The following is a 24,745-nucleotide window of genomic DNA, read 5'->3' on the forward strand; positions in this document are numbered from 1 at the left end:
AGCCCTAATATTTGTCATCTTTAATGGAATAAAATCACAGAAACTTTGACATATGGATTTTATTATAAGAATTGGTTTATAAGCCTGCTATTTAACATGATTATATGAATTACGAACTGTGATTTTATTTCTTTTATAATCTCTGTAGAGCTTGCCATTACTTTTACATGTCTGTGTCTGGCATTATGCACCTTTGAAATTGTGCCAGAAATATTTATTGTCCTATTTCTGGCATTCTGGGACTTTTGGTTCCGTTTGGTTTCCAACCAGAACAAGGCTTATTAGCAGATCCAGTTCTTCATACTTTACTGAAAACAATTTTATATGCAAATTTAATACTTCATTAAAGTAAGCTCTTGTGACAATCAGGAGTATGTATGAAATGCATTCAATGTAGGTAATGTTCTATCTACCATTTGAACAGTTATCAAAAGCAAAATATATGTACTAATTAGAACTTTCCTTCTCATTGCCTGTCTCCTCCAGCTTGACTAATAAGAAAGCATTAAAATGCAGTCAGGTTGAGCAGAAATGGGAGACTCTTCCTGCACTTGCCTGTGCTCTGCACACACACGCAGTGCCCTGGGAGGAAGGCTTGCTGTGGTAACACCACACATTCTCATTCACCCCTTGAATCACATTTACTTGGTTCCAAACTCCATTATTCTTAATCAAGTAAAAATCCTTTTAAGGTCAACAGAAGTTTCACTCAAATTACTTCATAATTTGGCCCTCATTTTGTTGGGGTGGTTTCAACTTTGCCCAGTAGGCATAACCATATTAAAAAGGCTTTTGTATTCTTTATTTTATTTAGCTTCAAGGAAATAGATGTTAATAAAATTTAAGGATGTACTTACATGTTTATTAAATAGGAGGAATCTTGTTCAATCAGAACTCTAATTTGTTTAAAGAGCAAACTTGTCCAGGAAGCAAAAATGTAACTGACTTAGGTATTAGTACAGCTCAAATACTTTTAGTGAGAATCACGCTTCTGTTTGGAACTTAGGTAAAATTGATTTAGCACTTTTTTTTTACAGAACATTAAGTTGTTGCTTATATATTAATTTTATAACTATAGACATAAATTAATCATGATAGCTATTAAAGGGTCAGAAGCTTGAAGTCATGTCCATCACATATAAAATAACTGCTTCTAAAATTTCATACATGATCTGAAGCATGACTTAAAGAGAGGCAAAATCATCTTTCTGCTTCTCATGTGACAATTTCACACTAGGCTTCTTCTGTTTTTACTTAAGATCTTAATGGCAGAACACATTCACTTCAGTATTTTATAAGAAGTCACTTGCCTAATTCATTGTACCACAAAAATTATCTAAAGTCTAACCATGTTCCTAAACATATTGTCAGAGATGTACAGTACTCAAATTAAGAAGAGCTTCTCATTTCTACTTTAAGCTTGACTGCCTTCCAAGTATATAAAAGAGTTTCAACCAAGAGGTTTAAGACACAAAATATATATATTTAATAAATTAATTAAATGCTTTAAAATGTTTGCATTGGTGACAGAACAATAATCAGTAAAATAACCATGGAAATAATAATAGTAACAATTGTAATAATAACTAACCACATAGTTATTGTTATGTAACAATACCAACAGTAACAGCAACAGTAACAGTTGCCATGGCAATAACAAAAGTAAGTAGTAGTAATAATATAAATATTATTAACCAAAGCAAAGATTTTAATCACAACAAGAATACTTTATGGAGTGGAAAAGTTGATCTTGGCTTTTTCTGATGACTGTATGCAACTGCTAAGAGATTTTTATATGAGCCTTTCACTTGATATTACACCTTTTGACCTGATGAATTATATATTTCTTTTCGAGGTAATAGTTTTCTGGCAAGAGTCAGATGGAAAGGACTTAATGAAAGTGATGGAGCATCCAAATGCCCTACATGATGAAATACCAAAAGGCTCAGGGAATTGGAGGCAGCTGTAAGAATACAGACATTGGAATACTCCAAATACTACAGTTGGATCAGAACATCAAAAGACGCATATACTATTACGTATGAAATATTAAATCAAAACTAGGATATCTTTCCCAGTGCTCTTGTTGTAGTACACATTTTTAAAGTACATCTTGTCAAAATATGTCACTGAAGTAACCCCAGTTTAGGAGTTCCACCATTTTGTATGATCTGAAACTATTTGAATGTCAATAATTAAACACAATGTATTTGGTTAATCCAATTTTAAACTTTTTTGCAGCTACTAATTTATATCTGCCTTCAGGTCTCAACTCCTTTCGGCTCAGCAATTCCCTCTACTAGGGCTCTCTGTCCCTTGTAATACTAACAATTTTTTCTTGCATTTTTCACAGTCCCAGTCCTAACTGGAACTTGCAGCAAAACAAGACAAGAAAATAGTTTGAAGTCATCATAATCAGTCACATCAGTTAAGAGCTAAGTAGAGGTTTTTTTTAACTACAGATATGCCCACACAAAAATTATGACTTGTATATGTATTTCCTTCCATTGGTGAAAAAAAATTACTTCCTTTATTGCTTTTCCAAATATATTATAAATAAAGTATACATAAATATAATTATATTTTCCCCAAATCTGAATTATATAGGACATTGAAAAATGTGTGTCAGTTACTATGTGTGTGTCAATTATGAAATACCAGTAAGCACTCTTCTGCTCAAGACACAGAGAAAACAGATTCCAGGTCTGAAGACACGAGGTCCATCGTTGACCAGATTAAATTTTGGTGTCCACTAACCCCACTGGCTGTGGTACCTTCCACTGAGGGTTGGATGTCAGGATGCTGCAGCCCCTCAAACCTGGCACCACCTTTATTGCACCAGTGGTGGTAGAGTGGCTCTGCAGGTGGAGAGCAGAGCTGAGGAGAGCCTGGATTGTGTCCCTAACAGCTTGGGCTTGCTTTAATCACTGAGGTGCCCACAGGGCATGAGGAAGTGGCCTGGAGTGAAGCTGTGCTCTTGAGGAATCCCCAGTGCTGTACAGCAATGAGCACAGAATGGCCAAGGCAGACCAAGTGACTGGGGCACAGTACCCCTGTTTCAGCCTGAGCAATGCAATGTACAGCAGCATCTAATTCCCAGTAACTAGGAAACTGTGAAAAAATGGTGAGATGGCACAGAATACAGTCAGAGTGGTATGGGTAGTGAAGTTAGTGATCTTTAGGCTATATACACATCTGCATTTGCTGCAATCACATCTCCATTTGCAGTGTAAACAAATGTTCTGCTTCCCCATCTAAAATTCCCTAGCATTCATATGGCCTCACCAGCCAGAGAAGTTCAAAAGGGTCCATTTTAAATAAAAAACCTCAAGTAAACAGAGTTTGGCAATACTAAGTTTCTCTTAACCAGACAGCATTTTCCAAATGATGTACAGACCCAGATACTTTTTCAGAAAAATAAATTGGACTACTAGATTACATATATTGATAAAATATAGCAATGTTACAAACGTTACCATGGAAAAATTTTTCTCAATAGCAGTCTTAGGGTGCGAGACCAAAACATTTTAAAAGAAGCTTATTGTTTGATTTTTAAAATAAGTTGATTGTTCAGTCTTCTGCATATAGAATGACTGAAAGTGCTAAATGATGCCTATGATTCTCAGGAAAATTCTGAAGATGTACTCTGCTGCTAGAGTGGTTATGCAAAGTCAGGTTAAACAGTAATCCCACTGATAATGAAGAATTTTGAAGGGAATTATTTAAGAGTTTTAAATACTCTGTAGGGGGCAGTTTTGAACCAGATTAATGAAAATTTTAAGCCGGCTGATTCAAAGTTATGCTTTTGTACTCAGTTTTAATATCCTCAGCAGCTACATGGGCATAATTTCATTTCTTTAGGTAGATCTTGGTGCTTAAGCAAACAGGGAGCTGCATGCTATTGTATAACATCACCCAGCTGAGAGGCTTATTTGCATGTAAGGTTCAGCAATGGTAGCTAACAATACTTTTTTTAAACTACCAGTTATAGAGATCCATAACTGAACAACAATGATTAGAACTTCATGGCAGAGGCCTGCATAAAAACCAGCTCTGCAAAAGGCCCCAAGGACAGGAGTTTGGGATCTCCTTCACAGTTCTGAAGCCTGAACCAGTTCAAAATCTTAAAAGTATTTATGACATTTCTGGAAAAAGAAAAAAGCAAAAAAAAAAAATGCAGCAGATTCTTGGAGATACTGCAGGAATATTGCCTGCAGCATTTTCAAACGCCTTTAAACATGGTATCTTCATTATTTGCATTTATTTAAAGTGGATACTAGATTATGGAAAGAGATGTCAGAACACTTCAATGTGTTGGCTTAAAAATGAAGATTTGAATCAGTTTCTCTCCAGCAACACACCACTTTGAAGTATCAAAGTCAGAAGTGGATTATTGATCTGAAACAAAAAAAATATATCCTCTCAGCAAAGTGATAGTCAAGGATTTCAGTAGGAGTGGCTCTAAAGTGCAACCTGAAGAGTGGGAGAGGGTCAGTCACTGAGTCTTTTTTCCACTTAGAAAGCAAGGAACAGACTAGGCCTCAATGAGAAAAATGAAGTTGTAATGTAGTTGACCTCAGTACTCAATAGCAGAGAATTTCCAGTAGAGTCAGTGGCTCTCCATTGACCACCATTATTTTGATTTTAATGAAGTGACTTGAAGCCACTTCTAAACCATGATTTGCAGTTAAGTTATTATTTATCTGATAATGTAATCATGTAGAGCAGCAAGATTCACACTGAACACTGGCAGGAACTAAAAGGATCAACTTCTAAATATCCAGACCAAGAATGAATGCTTGCAGATGATCCGACTCTGCAGCTCTACCACTTAAAGCTTGAAGCTGATTGTGTTGTCTGGACAAGTGGTGGGATATAGTTTTTGTCCTCTCCTGGCCTAAAAGCTTTGCCTACTCTTTTTGAGTTCATGTACAGGATCTGGCTTGGATGAAGTAATTTTCTTTACAGACCAAAAAGGGGATATTCCATACCACATATTGTCACGCTCAGCAATAAAACTGGGATTGCAGAATAAGAAGGTGGAAGGGGTGGGGGGGGGGCTGGGGGGGGTTACCTTCCAGGATCATCAATTGCTGGAAGACTTGCTGGGCATCAGTCTGCTTGTGGGAGGCGGTTAGTTACTTCCCTTGCATCATTTCCCCCCTCTTTCATGCATTTATTAAAGTTTCCTTTAACCCAACCCGTGAGTTCTAACTTTTCCTGGTATCTCTCCCACCTTCCTGAGCGGGAAGGAGCAGGAGGTTGTGTGGGTGTTTACCTCCTGACCAGGGTCAGCCTATCACAACTGGAAAAAACCCAACATTTATAGGCTGTATTATGATGCACTGCTAGATACAACAAGTTCAATAATGCAGGATCAGCTGAAGATGTACAGCTTTTGCATAGCATATTTTACTATAAGGCACTTCGAAGGACACTCTTCCACATCTATGCATATGCACTTGTGTCACTGTAGTGGTAAAACTTCTGAACAGGGCAGAAAGTTAGTGCAAACAGAGCAAGTATTGATTCCCTATTCCTGTGTCCTCTTGGCATGAGCTAAGGGATGGGTGTCAGGACGTAAGAAAGCTGATCAAAGTACAGCACCAAGGGAGAGGACATTGTTATTACAGTGATGGGATTTAAAGAAATTCAGAGTTCTGCTTCTCTCCATAGAGATTCAACACATGGCGAGTGGCACGGAGGGGACAGTGAGAGCAGCCCTTCGCTGTGACCCCGAGGGGACTTCGCGCCTGCCCGCAGAACACACATCGAGCGGCGCCTCTTTGTCAGCGCTGCTTCACCGGCTGAACGCGAGCGCCAGCAGGCCCGCAGACCTCACAATGACAGTCTGACTCTCACGTTCCTCGATTTTGGCATTAAAACACCTTTATTTTCTGCAACAGGGATCAGCGAGAGCCGCAGGAGGACGGGCTTGGCGTGCCCGGCCCCGCTGGCGGCGAGCGCCTTCCGACACCCGCCCGCTTCGACTTGGCTGAGCAGAGCCGCCCGGACACCGCCCGGCCCGGGCCGCGAGGGAGGCAGGAGCGGCGCACAGGCATGTCACGGTACGGCCGGGTACGATCCAGTACGGTACGGCCGGGTAGAGTACTGTACGGGACGGTACGGCTGGACACGGCGCGGCTCAGAGCGGAGCGCACCCCGCACCGCCCAATGCCGCCGCCGCAGCCGCCGCCCGCCCGCAGCGCGGCCCTGCCCCGCCCCGCTCCAGCGCGCCCTGCGGCAGCGAGGCGCTGATTGGCTGCGGCGCCCGCGCGGGGCCTGGTGGGAGCAGCGCCCGGGCGCCGCGCTCCTCCTGCGGCGGCGCTGGCGGCGGGCGGGATGCGCGGCCCGGCCCGCGGCAGGTACGTGATGGCGCGGGATGCCCGGCCCGGCCCGGCCCAGCTCCGAGCGGCTCCGCGCTGGATGAGGGGCGCGGGGTGGTGGGAGAGTGGCGCTCGCCGTAGCAGCACTCAGGTATCGGCCCCGGGCACGAAGCGGAGCAGGACAGCAGGTGCCCCCTCCCTCTCCTTCCTGGCCGCCGGCAGCGGGGCGGGCTGGGCCGTGGTGCGGCCGTGGAGGAGGAAGCCCCCGGCTGCGGGGAAGGGCGGCGGGCGCCGTGCGGCTGTGCCGGCTGGCGGGCCGGGGGCTGCGCTGACCTCTGCCAGCGCCCTCCCTGCCCGCCGGGCCCGGCGCTGGCCGCCCCTCGCGCAGCCTGCCGGGGGTTGGGTTTCAAAAAAGAGCGCCTGACCCACCCACTGCTCGCTCCGTCGCTGTGCAGTCCGTGGGGGAGCTAATTTGGCTTTTTATTTAAGGCTCTACAAAACATAGGACCTCTGTGGGATGCTTCCGGGCGGAAACAGCCGCAAATTAAGTTTAGATGGAAAAAAGTTTAGTGTTTTGTTGTGGCTGAGGCGGCCTAGGACAGGCCAGCAGTAGGTGATGGGTGATGCTCCTGGTTTGGTTTTGCTTGTTTCCTTGTCCACGGCACTCAGCTGGAGGAACTTTCTATGGTCCCAGTGGAAGTTTGTGAGGCCAGTAAATTGTGAGCGAACTGTGAGCAGAACTGGCGATTGAGATTGAAAGATAAAATTTGTGTTCTTTGTCTGTATCTCTGTATCCTAGGCCTTGATTACAAGTTTCTAACTTCCTTTTTCTTGTAATATGTCTTCTCTTGATGTTATTCAGTCTTGAATTTTTGCATGTCAGTTATTAAAATTTACTTGGGAGACTGACTTTTTTGGGAGAACTTCTGATCTTTAAAACATTAACAAGCCTGAAGAAATTTGAGACTGACTTGATAAAAGTGTAATGAGATCATGAAGCTGTTTTCTCCACGTAGGTGGATGGGTGTGGATGACTTCATGGATTTATGCCTCTTTCAAAGGAGAAACTTTTTCTGCTCTAGTCTCTTAGTCTGGCACTTCTGCTTTTTATTAAATAACTTAGATGTTTTGGAGTAAAGGAGCTGCTATAAATATTTTTTTGGGAGAGTCAGGTGATAAAACTGGTAGTAGTGTTTTCTTAAGCTTCTCTGTTCAGTGTTTTTAATGGGACATGTTGCAGCTATCTTACATGTGTGTTACATCAGTGATAATGTGGAAGTGAGTCCAACTGCACTACTGCTTAGTCAGTAAAATGCACAGCTCTGTGCTAGAGTGCATTCTTCAGAAGGGAAAAGTCCTATGCAATAATTTTTTTGGTTAGAGCATGGGAGGGAAGCAACTTGTGGACTATCTCTTGCCATGAGTAGTAGGGTATTAGTGGTAGGTATGTGGAGTGGCAGATAAGGAGGAGAATTTGAAGCAGTTGAAGACAATTTGTGTTGTCATGTCAAGAAGAAGAGAGGGGATGAAGGAAAACATCTGAGGCACTCCATAGTAATCATAGAAAATTTTCTGTCTCCTCACTGAGGATTCAGTGACTAAACTGTAATAAACTAAATGTGAATCTAGTGGCCTTAATCACTTAATACCTCTTTGGGGAAGGGTTTTGGTAGTATTACAGACTTGCAGAGCAGCATCTGTAAAGTCTGTCATCATCATAGCTCCTGTAAAGTCACATGCATAGTGACAGTTGTCAAACCTGTTTCTCTTCCAAGCATTTGCCAGATGTTTAAAAAAACCATGTGTAGCAATAGCAGTGTCAATGTGTTACTGATTTAAGTCAGAGTCACCAGTAGCTCATGGATAATTTGTTCTCAAAAGATCCTCTAACACTTCTAGTGGAGGGGTTCTCAAAGTATGGTTTGAAGGAAAATGGCACACACAAAGGCCATGTGAGCATCTCTGTGTCTCTCTGTGTCCACAGCTGAGAGCTACCATTGCTCCTAATGGCAGTGGTAATGCTAGGGAAACATTGGAGCCTTGTGCTGCCTTTACCGACTTCTCAATTGCCTATTTGACACAGTATCTATATTGCAAAACAATATGAAAGCTATCTCTATGTAGAAGTATCTGGGAAGAAAGTGTAGGCTCAGATCTTCAATACCCATCATGTAAAAGCTCGCCTGTATTTGTAAAGTCACAGTTGTGTAAAATTCTTGTGTTAGATTGTGTATTTAAAAATAAAGACTGCTGTTTTACTGAGGTGAGTTGCTGCAGTAGTGATTATTTTGAGAATTTGTTCGAGTCCAAGGGGTAATTGCTTTTTCTGTATCTCATCCCTTTGTGCTACTAATTTGGCAGCAGTGGAGCTAGTTTGGCCATCTGTTCTAGCTTAATTTTCACAGCATTTCTGATATGGATTTCCTTATCTTTAAGGACTGGTTTCTGAAACCAGTAGGGCCTATAGTTCTGAAGTCCTTGGCTTTCTTAAAAGGTGAAGAGGTTACCAGACTACAGTAGTTGTTGTACTAATGAGCAGCGCATATCCTATACATACTAAATTGTTCTATCAGTCTCAGACAATTTGAAACAAATTTGGTTTGAAATGTATCTATCCATTTTTGGCCAAAGGAGACTTAATAAACAAGATAATGATCACTTATGTTTCTGTTTAGCTAGATCAGTTAGTGATTCATTCCAGAATGAAAAAGGTTTGAGCCCTGGTTGGTATTGAGCATTAGTTTACTGTCAGGGTTGTTTTGAACTGATTACTATTTTGTTCAATAGGTAAAAAACTTGTGTATTAAATGACTGGAGAGAAAGTCTGCCATCCTAAGGTTCAATTGATTCAACTATCTTCTAATGGAAAGTTGCTACAATTTTAGTTTAGGAGCTTAGATCCAATCATCAAATTAATGTTGTTTATGGGTTCCAGGTTTGTGTAGGTTGAGCTGCTCTTGCCCCTTTGGAGCTGCTTTGGAGTAATTTGATGTGCTGATCGTGGCTGTCCATCGTGGGCTGTGCAGGGAAGACTTGCTAGTGTAGTGCTTTTGTATAGCAAATGAAATCTTTGAAACCGATTCTTTAAACTTAAAACTGAGCACACAAAAGAACAGTAGTGCTATCCAGCATATTCTTGTTGATGAGAACATAAAAAGGAAATAGATTTATTTGAGAAATTTTCTCATGAACAGAAGGATGTTAATGCTGAATACCTAGAGTGACAGCTGAAAAGGAATACTGAGTTATGCTTAGGGACAGCAGAGGAAAGAACTGGAAATCAGTATCTAAAATAATCCTGCCCAATACTAAGTTTTTAAAATTGTTTTTCTGCTGAAGTGTTTTGATGACTCTCTTTGCAGTTCATTTGCACCTGTGTTTTTGAGAACTCCCCTCTGGTTAAATATTTCCAAAATAAAAATAACTTCGGCCACATCTGGTCTGCTGACCTGACTTACAGGATGGCCTATGAATCAGAAAACTGAATTTAAAAATAACACGTAGGTAGATAGCTAGACAATGGCCTTATACAATATTTTGATTTTTTAAAGATGTTGGAATGAATTTGAGAATCTTTGATTATGTTGTTAGATTGCTTTTGAGTGCTTAATTCTTTATTTCTAGCTGTGAATGCTTGTAGAAGATTGATAGCTCTGCCAACATTTGTCCACAATAGAAGATGGGTGGATTAATTTCAAGATGGAGGGTAAGTAACATTGTGTAACAATGTAATAACTTTTAGTCTAGAAGATGGGAGTACCTAGGACATGTTTACTCTTAATGTTGGCTGAATGATAGTGCTAAAGTTTTCCTGTGAGTATGTCACTTAAAAATCCAGTAGTGGATATCCTGACCGAAAGTATTCTTTGCTAAATCACTAAGCTGTGGAACTCTGCTGTTGTCCTTCGTTTCATTTGCAGTACCAGCACTGTTCCTGGCACTGACTTAGTTAACTTAAAAATATGCAGTTTTAACTCTTTCTGTAAATCTAAATAGTTTTGTGGTCCATCATTGGGATAGAAACTGCAGCATCTGTGACTTGAAAGGTTGGTAACATAAGTAAAAATGGGTATGTGCAGAATACATTTCTGTCTGTTTTAACCAATAGTTTGGTAGCTACTTACTCCTATATAAGTCTGTCTTCCTGTCTGCTTTTATTGGTTGTTGAGTGGTGTACTGAATTTATGAGGAAGAAGAGGCATGAGGTTTTTGTCTACTTTACTGGCAGATGTGAGTTGAGTCTGGGTTTGACTTTGTTTATTAGCAATTGACTTCAGAGCCTTCCATACAAAACTCCGTTAAAGGTGGAACTTCAGGTGGAATGTCAGTTTTGTATAATTAAAACTCGCTTTCAAGGTGATGAAATGCGAGCTATGATTCTTGAATTCATGGTGTGAACAGTGGGGAAAGATTGTGGCTTGACAATTCTCAGAAATCAGGAAAGATTCCTAGAAGGTGGATTTCCAGTTGCTCCTATGGAGAATTTTACTGGTATTGACAGCCCTTATTTGCAGTTCCTTATGATTTATTTACACCATGTGTCCTTATATGGAATGAATAGTAATAAAAAACTGGAATACTCAGGTTAGGGCTTCCTCTCTGTATTCTGTGTTTTGCCTATTTTTGCTGCTTATCAATTCTGTTCTTGTTTTACTTTCCACCCACACATTCATTATTGCTGTAGATGCATTATAGGTTTTCGTTTTTTGTGATGTAGGAGAGGAGTCTTCAGTTAAGAATAATGCCAGCTGTAGAATAGTATTTTATTATGGTCGTTTCTATTTGTCATACTAAAGTAGGAGAACTTCTTACCTTTATGTAAAATAGATAATTTATTAATCTATTATGAATATATCTTTTTGCTAGGAAACTGTTAATATACGGTAATCCTTGAAATACTGAGTTTTTAAAGTGAGATTAATATCTTTGTTCTTTCCCTTGTAAGCAGGCAAAGCCTTCCACTGTAGAAGTATTAGAAAAATTAGATAAGGTATGTATTTGCTTTTTGGTGTTTTGTTTGATTTTTTGTTTAGAAATATACCTCCTTTTTGCTGGCCATGTATTTCTCTCATGTTAGGTAAAATACTCTTGTGAAATTTTAAATTATTTTGGTATTTATTACAGTAGTAGAGATTCTGCATATCAGAGGAATTATCTTTTTCCCCCTTACTGTTTAGTCATTTAAAAAATATCAATACTGTATAATAGATAGTGAGAAACTAGAGGGCAAATATTTATTTAGAGAGCCTGAAATAGGAATGAATATGAAGCTGCCTTGATTACACAATTCAGTTATAACTAATTGTTAAAGTCCAATGTAATGGCAAATGTCACTAATGCAGAGTTCCATCCATTGGGTTGATTAGAAAAGCTTCAATGCATGGATTTATATGTAGAAGTTGTGACTGTAGTGGAAGTAAGTAAGGCCAGTGGCAGAATAACTGAATAGTTTGTTCAGTAATCAATTGTGATTTTTTCATCAACATTTGTGACAGATGTCTGTACTCCATGGGGAAATTAACTGTTTTGAAATACGCTGTTGATATTTTGTTTTCATTTTAATGGAAGTGTGAGTACTTCTGTTGTCACTTGAAATACAGTCAAAATGGTTAACATAGAGCATTGCTAGATCACTTATTAATATACCATAAGCATCATACAGATGTTCAGAATTTCACTCTTAAGGTGAGGAAAGTACTGGAAGGGAAAAAACAAGTAAAATGATGGAGAGGTTCCAGCAATTCACCATGTTAGTAGAAAAGTGTTAGAGACATTTAAAATTCCACAAGTACCTGATGAAAGCTTTAGAATGCCAAGTATGGCTGGTAGTGACTTATGTGCCATTAATAAGACACTGGTATTTTTCACTTGTCCCAAATATACTAATGCATTACAAATGGGAAAAAGTGCTAATTTTAAACTCTTCTTACCAATTGCTAATAAGGTGCATGTGACCCATAACATAACCTTATTAGTGTGGAGTATTTATGCTATGAAAGTTATCTTTGGGCAAATATTGTCATTTATCAAAAAGCTGCTTGACTTTTCTAATCAAGTATTAAACTGATACGGCTAATTTTAGCGAACATTTAAAGGCAGCTTTGTAGAACCACTTACTAATTGCACTAATAAGGCTGAACCTTGTTTATTTGCAGGAAATACAGACATTAGAAGAATTTAGAGAAAAAAATCAGAGGCTACAGAAACTATGGGTTGGAAGGCTTCTTCTCTACTCCTCAGTTGTTTATCTTATTACTTGCTTAATTGTATATTTGTGGTGTCTTCCTGACGAATGGACAGCAAGGCTGACAATGACACTTCCATTTTTTGCATTTCCATTGATGTAAGTAAATATGCTTTTTTTATTTTCTAACTGCTGTCTCTTTGATAAAAGGAGATGGAAAATACATCTCAGCAGGGGTTTGGGTTTGCTTTGACAATTCTTGAGATGTCATAACTTGCTGAATTTTTCCTTCTAAAATAAATTCAAGTAGTTAGGCAGTCACTTTCTTTGAGGGGAATGTGTCTCATGGGTCTGGGTTTAGTATAGAACTAAATCTTATCATCAAAAGATAATAGCATCTAAAGTTACTTGGCTTATCAAAATTGTGCTGGGGCTAGAGAGCTGTGTCTGAACAGCTGTAAGGTAATGTAGTATAAGCATAAGAGCATTATCTTGGGTTTTATTTTTACTGCAGTTTATAAAGTCATATTATATATGGGAGTAACCAAAGGTAAAATGTAAAATATAGCGTATAAACCTGGGAAAAACACAAGAATGAATGGAGAAACTTATTTTCATGTGTTAGGTGACTATTAACACAGAATTGACTTGAAAAGTCATTAACCTAAGTGTGCTGAAGACTAGTTCTACATAATTAGCTGTTTTTCTGGAAAATCATTGACTGTTTTGTTCAACAAGTAAATATGCAGACTTCATTGTACGTGAACTGGAGAAAGTATTGCCTACATATTTGTTCCACCCAGCTGATTGGTTGCTTCTCCTGATGAGTGGCTTTTGTTGTCTAAGAAACCTACTTTTCTGAAAGTACTAGAATGGGCTCCCACCTCACTGGAACAGCTGCTCTGCTGCCTCCCCTTCCTCCAGACCATCAGGGAGGTGAGAGCAGCCTCCTGAGCATCTCTCCTACCCATGGGGAGCACAGTGCATTTACTGATTTGCTAAAATGGTCATAAGTACTTCCATTTGTACAGCACCTTTGTATGAAAGCCTGGATTGTAGATGCCCTAGCTTTAGACTTGAAAAGGAAAGTCAAAAGTAAATATTCGAGGCTTTGCAAGTTTGATGAGTGTGGGTCAGCATAATGTAACATGTGGAAAATCTCCAACTTGAAGATGCTTTTTGTACGTCATACTTCATTATCCATAATATACTGATGTGCTGCTGTTGTGGACTCCTGTAGAGAAGATACATGGGCAGCAGTATAGTATCTTGACTGGAAAGGATTTTATATAGGAATTAGAGCTCAGTTTAATATTTGGCAGTAATATGAATTAATTCTGTTCTTGAGGACAAGCATTTCAAAGTCTTTGTTGTTAGTATGTGTGGCTTGTTCATGCTGGTAGGAAAGGCTTGTAAAAGAAGTATTACAGCCTGCTTTCACATAGGTGTGTTAGAATTAGTGTAGGAATGAAAGCTTTTATTATTGAAGGTGATGGCTTCTAGTGCTGTGGTTTGAATTTACATGTTGGACTTTTATTCTCTAGTTTGTCCTCCAGTTCTGCTTATTTTTCTCTAGATGGCTCTCTGAAAATTCTGATTTAGATATCAGCTTACTAGCTGATAGAATCAGACTGTTGTTCTCTTATGACTTGCAACTGTTTATCAGATTTTTTTTTTCCTTAAGCTATTCCCCTTCAGCTTTTTTTGGCAGATATGAATGGCAAGCAGCTGCCAGCTTGTCTTTGTTCTCGGTCAAGAGGTGACTCCATGCTCAATGCCTGGTGCCACCCAGTAATAGCTCTAGAGATTTTTCAGACCTAATCAAACTGGAGTATGTCTGCCTTTTCCAGCTTGCAGTCAGTCACCAACTTATTTCTGCCTTAGGTCAGTCCCTCAGGGTCTCAGCCAGTTTTTGATGTTGGTAGAGGAAGTTAAATTTTAGGAGTATAACTTTTTAAATTTTAAATGTATATTGGAATACCTCAAAGGTTGAAGAAATATGTTAGCATGTTAGAAGGGTGCTCTTCTTGAACTGATTTTTATTTGAATTAGTTTCAATTTGCATCTTCCGATTTATCATGGAAATATGTTTTTTTTGGTTTATTTTTTTTTTGTAAAATTGGTTGAAATGGTCTGCTGTTAAACTTTGGTCTCTGATTTGCTAAAGAGGAAATGCTTTTTTATTTCATGATGTCTGGCTTATTTCATATTTAGAATACAGCTTTAGGTAGAAAACTATTAAGCATACATTAAAAGATAAATAATGCTTTTTGCCTGTATAGCAAGGTATGCAAAGGCAATTTAAACCCTGTAAACATTTATTTCTTCTGGTGCTTTATGAAGACACATTTTGTGTTGTGTAAGCAGATAAATCCACCTGTATTACTAGATCAGTTATTATAACACACCTTTGGATATGGAATAATTAAACTTTTTTGTTTCTCTTACCTTGGATAGGCTGCTCTCAGATTCCAGTTGCCTCATCTAACTTGCCTAACTTGGGTTGTGTTGTTAATACTTCAAGGCATTTTTAAGTGGGCAGCTGTTATATAAATAGAGAAGATGTTCTTACAAATTAAGTCAAAACTCTTAGGGCCTTTTGCCTACTTTATTATGCATGCTTTTAGTCAGATAACCTTTCTAGCCTTTTTTCTTAAATAAAATATTGCTAATTTAGACTCTATTATTTAATTGCCATTAGGAGAGTTTTGGATGCTTGGAATGGCTTGGTATATGAGCTTTGCCACTTGGCTTAGACTGAATAACTTATCAGGAAAACTGTCAGCTTAATATTTAGAAGCAATTCTAAGCTCTAAAACAAATGAAGTCCTGATGATGGCAGAGAAACCTTTCAAATATTAAATGATCATAAGTTAGTTTAAATTCATCTTGACATAAACTGCTCCAGCTAAGTCAGCTGAAACCCTACAGAAACTTAGACTTAGAGCTCTCTAAAATCACTAGGACTCGGGTCAGTTAATTCTGCTTGGGAGAGCATTTGTACAGTAGCTCTATCTCATGGTTTTCATTGGTATTAGAATTCTTCCCACTAGTCTCTTAGGCCTTAACTGGTAAGTTTCTTTTTTTCAATAAAAGGCATTATAAATCTATCAAATGAAAAGTGATGACTAAGTAATTTTCAGCTGAACGTTTTTTAGCAAGTGATGATACTGGTGCTGCTGCCTTAATATTTCTGCCTTAAGTAACAGTTAATTTTAATAGAAAAGATGATTTTATTTAGAGCAATATTGATGTCTTGTTGACAAGATGCTAATTTAATTTTTAGTTTTTTCTGTAAATATTGTTTGAAGGTTTGTGTCCTTTGTATCTGTGCAATAAAATCTCATCTGGTAAGTGTTGTGTTTGCTAAATGACTTCAGAAATGATTAGTGTAATATATTTTAATTAATATAATTCTTCTTTTTTTTTTTCCTAAAGAATCTGGTGTATAAGAACACTGCTCATTTTTTTCTTTTCCAAACGGACAGAAAGGAATAGTGAGTACTTTTTCCTTGTATTTTTTTTTCTTAGAATATGTAGCTAGCTAAGAATGGTGCTTGCTATGATAATGTAAATGCTTCTGGTCGTTTGGCTTCGAGGAAGACAAGAGTAGCCTTTTAGTTGATACTGAAATGGTCAGTATTAGCTAAACATTTTTCTACCACGTAGTTCATGAAGGAGCAGGAAGGAAACTGCTTAATCTTTCACTTCACTTAGAAAATTGTGCTAACTTTCTCCTGTCTTTGCATGTGTCAGATGTGTAATGGATAAAATACGGTGTAGAAGTAGGAGCAAGGGGAAAGGAAATACAAGCAGTAGTAGTAATTCCCTTGATACTTGCATCTCACAAATATTCCAGAAGTCTTAATCTGTTATCCTTATACAAAAGGGAAGAGATTTATAGCAGATGTGTCTAATTTATTTGTCAAGATATCTTTTCTCTCCCAAGTTCTCCAAAGCATACTTATCTTTTCCTGAGTGGGAAAGGTGTTTTTTTTCTGCTTTTTTCAGAGCTAAGGAAAATTGGAAGTCATGTAACAAAACCGAAAAGTAATGGAGGTGTTCAAATATATATAAAAAGTTGTTAAATTTTGCATTAGACTGAATCTGCATGCTATTTAAAAACAGCATCTGTGGCACTTGTCTGCCATAGTTAGAATTCATTTGAGACTTACCTTGAAAGCAGTCCAGCCTGTAACAATATCTCATGGTGATGTGAGCAATAATACAGGGAAACTTCAGTGTTGCACTGTGTTTTATGACTTGCAGAACAGCATGATATATTTAATTTGTGACAGCTTACAAGTTAAACATCACTTTTAGAATTTTTCTTAAACTTAATGTTTGCATTTGATATGCAAGCACAGAACATACATTTTTATGTAGAAATAAAATTGTCCATATATTCTGTGGTGCTGTGTGATTCATTTCTAAGGTGAGATGAATGATTTGCATTTCATGGCTGAATAAGAAAAAAAAGTATGTTTTTCTAGTTTGCTTAAATGTCTTTACTGCTATTTTGAGCATACAGGCAGATCTAGTGCTTTTGTTGAACCTGTGTCTAAAGGGTTTAGTAGATGATAGAACATGCCAAAAGGGATTATTTCTCTGTGGTTCCAGAATCTGGATAAAAATGAAGTGTTTAACCTCGGAGATAAAAGTCCTATATTTGAAAAAGAAAAATCAAATGTAGAGTTGAAGCAGTAAAGCAGGAGAAAGTGTAGCTGAGAGAGCAAACTGTCAACCAAGTTGCTCAAAGCTAAGTTTTTATTCTGGGATAAGTTAGTAAAACATACTGAGACACTGGAGGTGGTTATTTAATACAATAAAGCTCTGTGCTGGATAACCGGTATACACCAGATTTGGGAATGATGCTGTGAATGAAGAAAATTTGAGGCTGGACTCCAGGGAAGCTGATGCAGAGAGATTATGGAATTTGAGTTTTTAGCACTTTTCAGACAAACGACTGCTAAAGATTTAGGCTGATCTGTCCCGAAGCGTGGAGAAAATAAATGACGTATATTGCAGGTATTGACTACTCTAGTATAAATTCTTTTTTTTTTTTTTTCTTGTAGGCTTAATTAAGATGAGATATGTTGGTTTCTTGAGAGTATTTTGCAGTAATTGCCATTTGGCCACGTTTGAAGGGGCAGGTGTTTCATAAGGTTCTTGTTGAGTACAGGAGGTAAAGTGATCAGAGAGAAACACCCACACTTTAAACTGATTGCATTGCATTGTGGAAGCTATGCTTGAAGGTGTTCTAGACCTTTCTGCACCAAAAGCACTTGCAGTTTCTTGAGTAACCATAAATAGCTGGCTGTATTCTGCTGTTTATTTGGTTTCATGATACCACACTGCATTGCAGTACATTTTAAGCTGTTAATCTGTCTGGGACAACATGTGAGACTGTGTTCTAATATAAATGTAAAATTTGGTGAAAGGACATACCTTACAAATTTGAAGATGGACGCTTTCTGTAATTATCTGTCTTTTGTAGTCCATACCAGGATTTAATATTGTCTTTTTCCATGTCCTATTAACAAATACTGGGCGTTGTAATTACCCTTTTATTGCATAAATAATAACCTTTCAAATACGTGAGTGCCAGTTGTTGTATTTTGCACATTTAATAAAGAGGTTTATTTGATCAAAATAGATTTCTGCATTCTGGAAAAGTTCAAGTAATTATTTGTTCCCTTAAGTTTAAGTGACAGTTTTCCTGAAGTATCTTCGAATGGTATGGAATACTTCTTTAAAATTAACAAAAATACAAAAAAAAAAGTGTGTTTAGTTTGTTCGGTTTTGTCTTGTAGTTCTATGAAGCTTCTTCTGTCTTTAAAATCTGAACAATGGGTAAGAATAGGTATATTTTTACAGGAAGTAAGCTGCCAGTGTTTAGTAGAACACTGAGAAAGGGTAAAAAGTTGTACAGTTTATTGTTAAAATCTTCTAGCTGTGAACAGAGGTAGTAGAAAGCTAATTTGTTGAGAGAGTATCTTCTGCATTAAGTGGTGGCTTATTACAGTGAGTTTTCCATGAGTGTCAAGCTCCAAATATTGACTTTCAGGAAAAACCCACATCCATTTGGCCTTGATTCTTTCTCTTCCTCTTAGGTTAGGTGTTATGCCTATCTGTTGTAACAGTCTCTTAACATTTAGTAGTAAAATCACCTCCTGTTCTTACAACAGGAGGCTTTGCTGTAGTCTGAGAGTATAGAAAGGAGGAAATAGATTGAGCTTTGAAGCTTGGAATTGACCTGGCATTTGAAACTAGTATGTGTTAAGAGGTTTATGTGAAATACTGAAGCCAGTAAATCTGGTACTCAGATATATTAATGCTTAGACCTCAAGCTTTTTTCTGTTTTTTGACCCATGAGATTAAATGTATTTGGTCCATTGTTGTACCAGTTTTTAATGTAGGTCAGAGCAGGGCACTGGTGAGAATTGGTTTGCTTAATGAGGAAATGGTACATAAAAATTTTTAATAGTTATAACTGTAAAATGATAACAGTGGGCTATAATTTATAAGCAGTTTCTGCATTTTAAGTGATTTATTTTCACATAAAAAGCTCTATTTTATACAAAGTTTACTGATGTCTAGAGTTGGTAGTGGTCAGTGTGCAATTTTTTCTGATTTCACAAGGTGAAGTCAATGTTTAGAGTGTGCTGAAATTACTTTATATTTTAAAACTAATGTATCATGTCCTTCTTTTAGATGATGCGCTGGAAGATTTAAAATCCCAAAAGAAAAAAATAGTAAGTAAAACTTAAAAAAAAATATGGTTGTTATGGTCACTAAAACTGGTGAATGCCAGATATTTGCACCAAAGTTGATCAACAGTTAATCTCAGTAAGAAAAATTTAGGATGGAAGAAGTTCCAAGTCTTGGATAACTTGCCGTCTTTGTGAAGTTTGTAGCACTGAAAGCTGTTTCGTCTCTGTTTAATCACTGCATAAGGAAGCTTGTTGAGAGAGGAAACTGTTTTCTTACGTGGTTGGCTTCACCTGCCTTAGACGGCAGAACTTAAACAGTGCCACAACCCAAACATTGTCTGCCCCCCAGCCCTACCCTGCCAAAGCAACTCCTCCCTCCAAAACCTCAAAAAATTCTATTATGTGGCTTTGTTATTAATGAGTTTCCCAAAGTGTTTGCCTCATACCTTCTGGATTTTGCCATGGTAGCTAAATAAATAAAAAACCCACAACAAAGGTACCAAAAATGCATTGGGTGAGTTTGGTATTATGTCATGATCTGTGTTTTATCACTTTTAAAATGTAGATGTAAAAAAGAGAATCTGTAACCTAATTATGTAATTGTTCTTTGGTAAAGAGGATTTACTCATATTTAAATGGATGTGTCCTTTGGTTGTAGCAGTGAATATAAAGGGGTTGGAGAGGCTTACATTTTCTAGGAAAGAAAGAAATGAGCATGACAACTATGTCAAGTTTATTTTAAGAAAACTGCTTAAATAAAATTAGATAATGTTTCCAATTAACAATAGTCATTTGGTAGCCTTAAAGGAAAAATTCTTGAAACAGGAAAAGCACAGTCGAGAACAAAAGAGCTTTTGGAATCTTAAATGTGAAGTCTTCATTTCAGTTGAAGTTTAGTTTTCTGTAATCATGAAAATCTTTTTTATAGAAGCACTTGTAATACTGAATTTTTGTGTTTGAGAAGCAATTAGGACAAGAAGCATTGAATAAGAGATTAGTCAGGAAAAAACCTAAATATGTATTTTGCATATGCAAAACATCAAAACAACATACTGTAGAAGAACCAGGATGAAACAATGCACAGTACAAAAATGAAACAACTGCATAAATATTTTGTAGACAATAATGAAATTGTAGTGTAACTATGGAGAATTTAAATCTGGAAGTATAAATTGCCACGAGTATATATGCAAGTCAAGCTTTAATCATTAAAGACAAACTTCTAAATAGGATTAGTGAAACTGAGCTTTGGGAAGTCCAATAATGTGTAACTCAGCTCTTTTTCAGAGTCTGTGATTATCATGTGATCTTGTGGGTGCCTGCTTCCTAGCAAGGAACCAGAAACAAAGGACTTACTGCAACCTTTTGAACCAGTGCAGTGTTGGTATTTTATACTCAGAAGATGGACTCAGGAGGTTCATCATAATTTAAGATATTCAATTAAGCATTAAAATTAGATAAGTATGCATGAAACAAAACATGTTGAAATGAGCTGGAAGGGGATGCAGGTAACAAGACAGAATTCATGGTTTAGATAAAAACACTGAATAAATTGAATTCTGTAAAAATTTCATTTTGGTAATATTCGGATTTTATTTTATTTTGTTTGATTAACTTCCTTAGGAGTGCCTTTGGCTATGAGTAACCTACTTTTTAGCAAAACAAAAATCAAGTGAAACAATGGAAGGGAGAGGATCTTTTTTTCCTGTTGAATTCTGATTTGCTACTGAGTTTGCAAATAGGATTAGTTACTAAGAAATTTACATTGTGGTCCTCCAAGTATTTAGGATAAGTAAATTATGTGTTTCCTGTTTATTTGTAATGCAAATTGTTGTCTAGCCACTGAGCCTGCTGCAACAGCTGTGTTTTTTCACTTTGTTGCAGCTCAGCTACCTAATTGCTGGATAAATCTTATATTGAAGACAATCGTCCTTTTGAAAAATGTTACAGTACTTGTGTTTTACAGTCATTTGGCCCACCTTTTCCCTACAGACATTACTTGTGTGCAGAAGGGATATAAGGTTGTTACAGGGCTTACCTGTAAATGATGAAAGCTCTTCATCTGGTCTAATGCCCTGGTGGGTTTGCAGTGACTGCTGAATAGAAATTAATTTCTTTTTGATTTCTCTTCTGTCTTTGATAACATAGTCACATGGATACGCATGTGGGTAAAATATTTGCCAAATACAGATACTTCATCTGGAAATTACCATTAGTATTGTCTATCCTGTACTTTGGGGTACCCTACTGGGGGTAGGGGTTAAGTTAATTAGCTATAATTAAGACACTACTTCAAGATACAGCTTTGTTTCCCTCCTTGATCATAAGAGATACTGTGGTTGTGTCTGTGACTGTGACTAGCTGTGGTTTTGGCCCCAGAGTTTGTCAGTTAACCGGGATGTCAGCCCTTAAGCCTGCACATGGGTAGATGAGCAAGTTCAGAGGGTTAAGCATATTAAAGCAAGGACGCAGGACATGCGTTAAGCTGATACAACGGGGGTATTAGTGGAGAGTTTACCTGGAACAGCTGTCTTAAAGATGGGATAATTCTTAGCCTGAGGACAAAGTTGTGAAGCAAGTATAGTAATTACCTTGCTAATTTTAGAATTAAACTTTGCTGAAGCTTGCTCAGCTACTCTGAATACTAGCCTAAGTCTAATATTAGACTTTGATAGACTTCAAAGCCATTTCAGGTAAGAGTTTAGAAATTGCATCTGTTAATCTAGGAAAAAATACCCAACTAGTCTAATTTCAAGGCTGTCTTGGAGTTACATTAGTAATGGGGAAAAAATGCAGCATTTGAGTTCTGTTACTTAAATTACTTTTTAATCAACTTTGTCTTCAGCCTTCTAGGTGTAGACAGCTAGTGATATTTTGGTAACTTTCAGTATGTGATAAAACCTCTGCTAGGAGTTGGTTCTTGTCTAAGCCCAATTTTGTCTAACTGGTAAATGCAAGAGTACTGCAGATATGCAACTGAAAACTCAAAATACGGTTAAAAATCATATTTACTGATGAAGCGCCAGTTGCCTTGGTGGTTTTAACATTGGCATGGATCTGTTCAGAGTATTATTGATTACTGTGACTTAAATGATTTATTTCCAATTTTCGTGAAACTTTTGCTATGTGTACTGGTATATCTTAAATGGTAGAATGAAATGATTTTCATGGCTTTGTGTGAACATAAAGACCTCCTCGTAGTTGGGTTAGACATAGCAAGTAATTCTCAATTTATGAACTCACACAGTAGTATGGTGATAAATGAGTGGTTTGCACCATGCCAGTACGTAAGTCTTTGGTTGCTAAATTGCTTTTACAAGAAGCTTAAAATACATTGTTCATACTATTCAGTTTAGGCAGCTGTTGCCATTCCCACAGGAATTCTCTTTGGTTGCCTGTTGGGAAGGAGTTCATCTATACAGTTGTTCATAGGAGAAGAATGTAGTACCATACTTCTTTATTAAGATCTGATTAATTCCATGAAAAATTCATGCTTAGGCTGGTATTATCTTTCTTAGAGAGTTCATTTGTGATTTGGGTTGCTCAGCTTTATAGTTTTATTGATAGGGATAGACTATGAGTTAACCCTTGGCAGAAAGTAGAAAATGATTTTGTAGGAAAAGTTTTGGATCTCAGGGAAGACTGTATTATGGAAAAACAGTAAGAGGTGTTGAGCAATTTGCTGTGTTAGTGCTCAGCATTAAGTCAACCTTTCCAAGATCATGCTTCAGGATGGTGAATGTTCCAGAAGTCAGTGTGTTGGTTTGCATTCATAAATGAGCTTCCTGTGTTGGCACAAAAATCCGTTTCCTCTGCTATGCCAACACAAAAGTAGTATTTAAATTTTACATGGGCTCTTACTGGCTTCTGGTAATTACACTGATTTGCTCACAGTAAGTAAACTTGGACCTTTTTGATTCTTTATTTGATATTGTCAGCCAAATTTCAATTTACTTTAGAAAAGTATGCCCTAGAAGTGAAAGAATGAGAAATGTAAATATGCTTGTAGAACTCCTGACAATTTCTATATATTTTCAAGAAATTTGTAAAGAGTCAGTTGTGATACTGAGTTCTTGTTCGCATTCAACTTTACTGGAGTTTTAAGGCTATATATGAATTTCAAAATATGAAGACTAACTTATGAATTATCCAGAAACTATGTAATGTGGAGGATAACTTTGACATCTGAATCTTGTGGTGAGAGTTGAATTATGTTTCAAAATAATGTTACTGTTTTTGCAAAACTTATGTATCTACAAATAGCTACTATACTATCTAATACTGCTGTGGTGAGAAGTGCTTTAGATAAAGAAAGTGTCAAATGATGGTGGAGCATTCTGTTTTTTCTCTCCCTAAGGTCACTTTGTCCTGAAATATTAGCACTGTTATTGTTTCCCCACTTTGCAGCTTCACATCACTAGCTTTACCCCTTTGTATAAAAGTCTGTCTTAGAGTTTTTACTTTTATAAGCAATAAATACTTTATTTTTCCTATTAGGTCATTAATTCTGCTCTTATTGCACTGTGTGGCATTTGTTTTACGAAGTCAGTGGGTTAACTCCAAAGTGATGCTGAAATACAAGTTTAGGAAATTGATTTTTACTTCCTTCTTCACTCCCTTTTGTTTCAACAGTCCTTAATTAACAGCCTGGATAGTATTCCTTGCCTCAAACTTCAAGAAATGTGTGGAGGAGTGAATGCTAAATGAATACACAGCAGCCATTAAATTGAGTGAATTTTTATTTAGCTTCTGAGGTCTGTTTGTAATCCTGAGGTCTGTCTAAATGCAAAACTCCTGCACAGTCTGTGTATGGAGAATGGCTGAAACTTTAGTTTCTCACTAGCTAAATAATGGCATAAAATTCATGTTAACCTGCACCATTTGTTATTTTAGCAGTGATAAATGAGTTTGAGAGAATTTAATTTTTTGACCACTGACCTTTTCAGTTTTGCAGTTTATGCCAACAGCAAACTTCAGAACAAACAAAATCCCCACTTTTAGCTGAACGTGGTCATTAGTCAGCATATCTAGGAAGAAAGGTGTGCTTAAGATATTGTAAAATGTATTATAATTTCTATACATACTAGGTGTTTGTCATAATTTCAGTTATCTCAGTTTTAAAGTTAAGCTGCTTCTGATGTTGGCTGTTAACCACTAAAATGATACTTTGCTAGTGATTACATTTTTTAATTAAGCCCATGTATTAGCTATAAAGCCACTTGAGTGCATTGTAAATAAAACACAGTAATAATGAAGTGCTTTAATTACACTCCCTAAAGTATGCATAGTTCTCAGTAAATTTTTTATTTAAATTCTTAACGTGTTCCTTTTTCTGAAAAGCAGTTTGAATTGCTGTAAAGATGTAGATCCAGGCTTTAAAGTCATTTGAGCAAATTCCATGGCTGTTCTCTAGTTAGTGAGTTTTCACAGCATTTGCAGCAAGCTAATTGCTTCTGCTAATAAATAATCTAAAATCGATGCTGACAGCAGTTAATTGGCACAGGGACTTTATTCTGTAAAGC

The 24,745-nt window shown here is 37.4% G+C and overlaps 1 protein-coding gene across 8 annotated transcripts in view; it reads left to right on the forward strand.

The window, feature by feature from the left end:
* Window positions 1-5,764: 5,764 nt before the first annotated feature.
* The window catches only part of LNPK (lunapark, ER junction formation factor), a 46,589-nt gene continuing 27,608 nt past the window's right edge, over window positions 5,765-24,745 (forward strand). For 2 of the 8 annotated variants that reach the window (XR_015804821.1, XM_014880220.2), the window contains exons 1-6: window positions 6,293-6,365; window positions 9,951-10,032; window positions 11,275-11,316; window positions 12,482-12,669; window positions 15,949-16,007; window positions 19,225-19,265. Coding sequence is in view for 6 of the 8 variants with exons in the window: in XM_014880220.2 (XP_014735706.1) it covers window positions 10,006-10,032; window positions 11,275-11,316; window positions 12,482-12,669; window positions 15,949-16,007; window positions 19,225-19,265 (357 nt within the window). In the remaining 2 variants the exon portion in view is untranslated. Of the gene's footprint in view, window positions 6,069-6,291; window positions 6,478-9,950; window positions 10,033-11,271; window positions 11,317-12,481; window positions 12,670-15,948; window positions 16,008-19,224; window positions 19,266-24,745 lie in introns of those variants that run through there. The other 6 variants (XM_088168003.1, XM_088168006.1, XR_001403375.2 and 3 more) reach the window with 6 other exon arrangements.

The sequence above is a fragment of the Sturnus vulgaris genome, chromosome 7 (genome assembly GCF_052056855.1).
Source record: "Sturnus vulgaris isolate bStuVul1 chromosome 7, bStuVul1.hap1, whole genome shotgun sequence".
NCBI classification, from domain to species: domain Eukaryota; kingdom Metazoa; phylum Chordata; class Aves; order Passeriformes; family Sturnidae; genus Sturnus; species Sturnus vulgaris.